This window comes from Salvelinus sp. IW2-2015, unplaced genomic scaffold, assembly GCF_002910315.2.
Source record: "Salvelinus sp. IW2-2015 unplaced genomic scaffold, ASM291031v2 Un_scaffold16404, whole genome shotgun sequence".
Taxonomy (NCBI): Eukaryota; Metazoa; Chordata; class Actinopteri; order Salmoniformes; family Salmonidae; genus Salvelinus; species Salvelinus sp. IW2-2015.
Genome location: NW_019957570.1, coordinates 387,543 through 395,400, shown reverse-complemented (window position 1 = coordinate 395,400; position 7,858 = coordinate 387,543). Strand labels below are relative to the sequence as shown.

Below are 7,858 nucleotides of genomic sequence, written 5' to 3'. Positions count from 1 at the left end.
CCCTGTATATAGCTGACCCTGTATATAGCTGACCCTGTATATAGCTGACCCTGTATATATCTCCCTGTATATAGCTGACCCTGTATATAGCTGACCCTGTATATATCTCCCTGTATATAGCTGACCCTGTATATAGCTGACCCTGTATATACTGTAGCTTCATTCTTGTGTATTTGTAATTCTCTTCTCTTATTGTCATTGTTTGTTATTTTATTGTTTTATTCTGTATCGTTGGGAATGCTTGTAAGTAAGCATTTCACAGTAAGGTCTCCCTCCACCTGTTGTGTTCGGCGCATGTGACAAATACAATTTGATTTGATTTGACAACCCAACACTAGTTTAAATTGCATCTCACAGAGGGGGGCTGGAGAGAATACAGGTGTAGCTCGTCTAAAAACTGCTGTTCATCAACTTTTCTTTTTAAATTTCTAGTGATGTTGGTAATACTAAGACCCTTTAAGCAGCTTCAGATATTGCCCTTTATCCATGTCAGCTGTGCTTCCTTCACTCTTTCACAAAGACATAAATCAAATGCCCACAGAAGTATTACAGCTGTATGTTTTCAGTCTGTGAACTTTGAAAATGGGGTGTATGGCATAGATCAATAGTTTCTATATTTTGTTATAGTTACTGGTTGTGTTGTGTCTGAAGGATAAATGAATGAACATATCGATCTGTCTTGGAAATGGAAAGAAATGACAAGTCTGATATCAGCCAATATGTTTTGATGGAGGGAGTGAGCAGAGATGTCGGCCCAGTCATAAGACCTGTTATCCAAACTCCATTCTTCTTTGTGTTCCAGCTGCCACCCGAAGTGTGAAAGATGAAGCCCTCAGTCCTCATGTTCCTCCTTATCAGCTCTGCCGCCTGCATCAATCTCAAATACATCTCCAAGAGAAACTCGGGTAAGTCCACAAGGCTCCCTTTTAATCATGGCCAATCTATAGGTGACCAATACTTTGATTCATTTGACTTTTGTTTTATCACGTTCCTCTTGTTGAAAGGAAATTAATTTCCCCATATCTATTCATCTACGCAACCGTGTGTTTGCACAACAAATGTGGAGGTCTTGATTTGCGAGTGCTATTGTTCAGTTTATTATTCTGTGTGGTGGTGTGTTGTCAGATGGTGTCTACTCTGTGTGCTTTGTGCTACATGTGTTGAATGTGTTTGTTGCAACCAGATATCCAGTTTGAGCTGTATATTTATCTTTCCTTCTGGCTTTTGGTGCTAGTGATGCCTTGTTTGGTCCTTCATTTCTCCACAGAGGGAGTCAAGTTCAAATAAAAGCTCATTCCTTTCTATAGGGCTATCTAATCCAGTTCAGTCCCTGCTTTGGAGACTCATCAATGTGTTTTATCCCCCACTCACATTGTGTGTCTGTTTGCGTGTGGGTGAGGGTGTGTGGTGAGCAATTATGTTATCAGTGCCAAACGGGCTTTTATGTGGGCGGCAATAACATAGAGGCAATCTTGTCTGTCAGTTTCTCACCCAGTGTGAGATTGAAATGTTTGGCATTTTCTCTCCTTGCAGTACCAGATGATCAGACAGAGACTGCATGTTATTTTGTTTCCCGTTAATATTTGATGTAACACCTCCCTGTGTGAGAGGAATTGCAAAAACAGAGTGTTAATTGTCAGAAGACAGAGACAGCTTTGATTCAATTAATGTTTTCTTTTCTTTTGAAGATGCTTTAACTTTGAGGAAATGTGCTCCGTGGAAACGATGACGCTGAAATTGCTTTTTGTTAAAATCAGTCAAGCAATTTAAATTATGTTAGTAGAATTATGAACTAAAGACACTGAACAAAGAATCCAGGAATACATTAAATAAAGGAACCCCACAGGCCACACAATTTTCCACTCTGGAGAAGAAAAAGCAAGCCGTGGCTTATCAGATATTATCTGATCAACCGCAATCCAGATAAAGTCAGTCTTATCAAAATATAAGAGGAAGAATCTAATTGTTTTTTCTGGCCATTCCTGTTAGGATCTCACCTCCCCTGTCACCCCAGGAAGTTGTGTCCGGGGAGAATGTGTGCTCCTGATAATGCTTGTTAATTCGCTGAATTTCCATTGAGGGAAGGTTAAGGGTAAGCAGGCAACGAATGGCGCAGAATCTTTCTGATCTTGAAACGACAGGACACTTGAATCCCTCGGTTAATGCTTTAAAGTGCCCGGAGCATCCTGAGTGATTCTTTTTTTTAAAGGTACTTGAAGCGTGGGACATACGGTTAAATAAGTCATTTCTCCAAGATTCTCTAAGACAATACCACTGCGACATGTCATGTGATTCATCTAAATGCAGCCATTACTTCCACCCCTTTGATTAAGAGCTGAATTGTGCATTGAGCTCTATAATGCTGAACCTGTCTGAGGGGAAATATCTGTGGTTTCACACACTGGAGATTATTGCCAAGTTATTCATTTTTCAGGTTTTCATATGAAATTATGAGGTTTTAAAATCATTGTTATATTCTTGATTCGACACATGAGTAGGGGAGCCATCTTAGTTAGTTTAACGTCTGTAGAGAAAGAAATACAAACAAAACTAGTGGTAATCTCAAATAAGGGCTCTTAGCCCAACATTAAACATCATTCTCCCATTCATATTTAATGAACAGAAACTCAGTTAGCAACTTAAAAGATGCAGCCCATGTGACTTGGTAATAAAGGCATGTTTTATGATTAGCTAGCTGCTGCTAATGGGTGCAAACAAAGGATGTAGCAGCAGTTGTGCAAGCCTCAGAGACTAGGAGTCAAGTAAATTGATTTAGCAAAACAATTAGCGCTAATATGTCCGTGGAAAGCCTGAAAGACCCATGACAAACACAAGTTAAGGTTTGGTTAAATAATTCTAACACGGCCAAGTTAAGTACGTCATGATGGTCTCCTGTTTATGTTCTGCATAGTCCTTCTCAGAGTGCTCTTCTAAAGAACTTTGAAGCTTCATACTGTCTGGATGTGTCCAAAATGGCACCCTGTTCCCTTTACAGTTCACTACTTTTGCCCCCCCATAGGGCTAGGGATAGGATGCAATTTGTGACACATCCTCTGTCTGTGCGTTTGTCTGAGGAGCCATACAGACACATCTCCAGGAAGGTGCTCTAACATGGACTTTTACCGTCTCAACGAAGGGAAATACTAAGAATCTAAGGACATCCTTCTAGTGGTCCTTCTCCTGTAACCTCAGCCTCCTGCAGCAGTCTCCTCCACTCTGTCAGATGGCAACCTTCACTGCCAAATAACCAGTCTCCTCCTTTGAATTATTTTCATCAAAATCTTAACATTGAGAGAAAAGATACAATGGGAATGTAAAGGTTACTGATTTCACAACCAGTACACAATAGTTTAGCATATGAAAGGCCTCAGCTCCAACGTGTGTCACTAATTTCTGCCTACGCCTAAGCTCTCCACTTTAATATAGCAGGTTCTGCTTCTGAAAGCTGTCACATGATATGAAATGGAACTCAAACAATAACGTTCTTCCTGTCTTTTAAAAAGCTGGGAATAGTCTTTAGTAATCTGCTTCAGACTGCTACTGGCTGTTTGTGCCAGCCAATATTCAAATCAGATAAAAGACAGAAATTAAATAAAAAAGATCTTCAAAGACCCTTTTCACTGCTGACTTTGTCAGAGTGCTTCTGTGCTTTCATTCCAGCAGGCCTTTCACGTTGGCTTCTCCCTGAAGAGAAACCCTGTCAACATACTCTCTGTGTCAATCCCACAACCAGCTAAACCGCCGGGTGTTTCTGTGTCAAAGTATAGGCATACAGTACATGCATTTTTAAAGACACTCACAAATGAATAGTATATGTATAACACTAGAAATAATGCACACAAAGATATGATATGAATGGTTTCTTAAATCTGATGTCCTGATGTTATGTTGGGGGTACTGGAGGACTGAAGTTGGGAACCACTGGACTAGACCATCAGACCAGTATGGGGGTACTGAAGGACTGGAGTTGGGAACCACTGGACTAAACCATTAAACCAGTATGGGGGTAGTAGAGGACTGGAGTTGGGAACCACTGGACTAAACCATTAGACCAGTATGGGGGTAGTAGAGGACTGGAGTTGGGAACCAAGACCGCTTGTCACTACACTAAAGACCGCTGTCCACTCCACTATAGAAGACCGCTGTCCACTACCGGATAGAACAAAAGTGTATCGTAAGCCATTAGGTCCAGCCTGTTCTACACAACTAAGGAGACGCTTGTACACCCCACTAAGAGCGCTGTACTTTTGATATTGTCCACTAAAGAGACCGCTGTCCACTCCACTAAGAGACCGCTGTCCACTACACAAAGGGACCGCTGTACCCCACCTTAGAGGCCCGCTTGGTCCCATCCACTAAGAGACGCGGCTGTCCACATCCACTAAGGATGACCGCTACCACACACTAGAGAACGCTGTCCACTCCACTAAGAGACCGCTGTCCACGCCACTAAGAGACCGCTGTCCACTCCACTAAAGGACCGCTGTCCCTCCAGCTAAGAGACGCTGTTCGCCATCCAACTAAGAGACTCGCTCGTCCACATCATAAGAGACCGCTGTCGCCTTACCATCACTAAGAGACCGTGTCCACTCCACTAAGAGACCGCTGTCCATCCACTAAGAGAGCCGTTGTCACACTGCCACCTAAGAGACCGTTGTCCACTACACTAAGAGACCGCTGGTTCCACCCTACTAAGAGACGCTGTCCACTCCACTAAGAGACGCGCTGTCCACTCCAATAAGAGACCGCTGTCCACTACATAGGCTAAGAGACCGCTGTCCACTCCACTAAGAGACCGCTGTCCACGTCCACTAAGAGACGCGCTGTCCACTCCACTAAGAGACCGGCTTTCCACTTCCACTAAGAGACCGCTGTCCACTCCAGCTTAAGAGACCGCTGTCCACTCCACTTAAGAGAAAGACGCTGTCCCACTCCCACTAAGAGGACCGCGTCCACTCCACAAGAGCCCGCTGTCCACCCACTAAGAGACCGCGTGTCCCTCACTAAGAGCACCGTGTCCTCCACTAAGGACCGCTGTCCAATCGCACTAAGAGACCGTTGTCCACATCCCATAAGAGACCAGATGTCCACTCCACTAAGAGACCGCTGTCACTACACTAAGAGACGCGTCCACTACACTAAGAGACCGCTGTCACTACATCTAAGAGACAGTGTCGCACTACACTAAGAGACCGCTGTCCACTACACTAACAGACCGCTGCCACATTACACTAAGAGACCGCTGTCCACTACATAAGAGACCGCTGTCCACTACACTAAAGAGAGCCGCTGTCCACTACAACTAAGAGACTGCGTTGTCCACTCCACTAAAGACCGTTGTCCACTGTTTCCCAAATACTGGTCTAATGGTTTAGTCCAGTGGTTGCCACTCCAGGCCCCCAGTAGCATGTTCTCGGCTTTTGTAAATAAATCTTAATTTGTAAGTAGCACGGCGGGTCATGCTGATGAGTTTTGTTATTTTCGTGAGACCGTATCAAGATCTCAGTTGAGATGTGATTGATTCTGACCACTAAGAGACCGCTGTCCACTCCACTAACAGAACCGTTGTCACATACAGTTCTAAAGAGACGCCGCTGTCCACTACACTAAGAGAACGCGTTGTCCACTCCACTAAGAGACGTTGTCCACTCCACTAAGAGACCGTTTGTCCACTACACTAACAGAACCGCTGTCCACTACACTAAAGAGCCGTTGTCCACTTCCACTAAGAGACCGGCTGTCCACTCCACTAAAAGAGACCGTTGTCCACTACACTAAGAGACCGTCTGCCACTACACTAAGAGACGCGCGCTGCCCATCACAATCGAGCTACTAAGTAGAGCTCTTAGTCCGACTGTGGTGCTATTAACACCTGCGCAGGACCCAGATACCCTCGCTATCAACCCTCTGAGTCACTCTAAGTAGACTGCTAGGCTGTTGATCTCACTCCCATAAACTCCTCAGGAGACGCACAGTACCGCTGCTCCAATCTACCATCGTATCAGAGATGGCTTCCTAGGCCAGTGTTTATATCAACTCCAGCCCTTCACTACACTACAGAAGTGACCCGCTGTCTGACGTCTTACCTTGAAGTAGATTAGCTCCATTGTTTCCCAACGCCATGTCGTTACGTCACCTCATACACTCATAGTAGTAGAATTGGTATCTACATCCGTGTGCAATAAGCTCAAGCCTCATCTACGATACCTAAGAGACCCAGTGCTGTGCGCTACCTTCACAGTGTAAGAGTCGAAGTGGCTCTGGCCTAGATCTCCACAGGCCCTCAGTACCAACATTAACTGAGAGACTCTAGCTGTTCTCACAGTTCTACCAGCTCGCTAAGATCAACATCCAGGCTCGCTACAGCTTACCATTAAGAGCAGGTCCGATTGTGTTCTAGCTACACGTGTATCTGCCCTCCAAACTGAGAGCCCTCTAGACGTGATCCACGCCCTAACTACTGCGCTATACAGAGCATCGGGCTGTCTACAGCTCCAGAGAGGTCATCCATACTCAGACCCAAGCGCTTGTCCACTATACCTAATCCTAACCCAGACTCACCGTCTGTTCCTACGATCGCTTTACGCTACTCTAGATGTAGATCCTTCCCACTCGCTGCGTATAATACAGTTCAGAACTGCGTATTAGATGCAGGTAGGTTCCGCGACCTTGTAGCTACTCAGTCCCATACTCATGGGTATACACCGGTCTGTCCTATACCAGATCTGAGGCATCTAATGCAGACAACCGTCCTGTCAGCCCATCTCACAACAAGAGAACCCATCACTTGGTCTAACAAAGGTTGTCATGGTCACCCATGAGAGCAGTCTTCAAAGAGATCCCCAGCCATGTCCACCACCATATAAATCGGAGTCTACCAGTGGTTTTACACTATCAAGGTGGCTTAGTGCAACACTACACCGCCTGTCTAAAGTCACTACACTAACAGACCATCACAGCTGTCCCTACACTACTGCGAGACCGTAGCTGTCCACATGGTTTAGTACTAAAGTATTACGAGATCCGTTGTCCCACAACTCAGGCCCCCAGTCTATACACGACCATACTGAGTCTAAATGGTTTTAGTCGCATGTTTCCCAGCGCTCGCTAGCCCTTACACTTAGTAACGAGACTGTTGTCCCATTCCACTATAGAGTAGAGCTATACAGCTAGTCCGCATCCTCAGCTAGGTTATACACACCAGCTTCTAGTACCCGCTGTCACTACCTATAAGAGCATGGGTATGGTGCTCTATTCCTCAGTGGTTCTACACTCCAGGGCCCTCAGGTACCCCCAGTTACTGGTCTATGGTTTAGTCCAGTGGTTGCCAACTTCAGGCCGCCCGAAGTACCACCCAATACTGGTCTACATGGTTTATGTCCAGGGTGCGTTGCCAACTCGTTCAGGCCCCCAGTACCCCATTACTGGTCGAGATTGGTTTAGTCTAGTGTATTTCCCAACGTCCAGGCCCCAGTACCCCCATACTGGTTCTAATGTGTTTAGTGCCAGTGTTTCCCAACTCCATTGCCCTCTGAGTACCCCCATACTGGTGGTTAATTGTTATGTCATGTCAGTAGTTCCCAACTCCAGTGCCTCTACTACCCCCATACTGGTTCTAATGGTGTTTTTCAGTCCAGTGGTTTCCCAACTCCAGTCGCTCTACTCCCCATACTGGTTTAATGGTTTAGTCCAGTGGTTCGGCAACTCAGTACCGACCCATATGGTACTTATGGTTTAGTCCAGTGGTTCCAACTCCAGTCCTCTACTACCCCCATAGCTGGTTTAATGGTTTAGTGCCAGTGTGTTCCGCAACTCCAGTCCTCTACTACCCCTACTGGTCTAAATGGGTTAGTCGCAG

The 7,858-nt window shown here is 45.3% G+C and overlaps 1 protein-coding gene across 1 annotated transcript in view; it reads left to right on the top strand.

Annotated features, from left to right (window-relative positions):
* The first annotated feature begins 805 nt into the window (after window positions 1-805).
* Window positions 806-7,858, top strand: part of LOC112080646 (X-linked interleukin-1 receptor accessory protein-like 2) — a 387,439-nt gene continuing 380,386 nt past the window's right edge. The window contains exon 1 of the mRNA XM_024146493.1: window positions 806-905. Within this exon, the coding sequence (XP_024002261.1) occupies window positions 824-905 (82 nt within the window). The 5' untranslated portion in view covers window positions 806-823. The remainder of the gene's footprint in view (window positions 906-7,858) is intronic.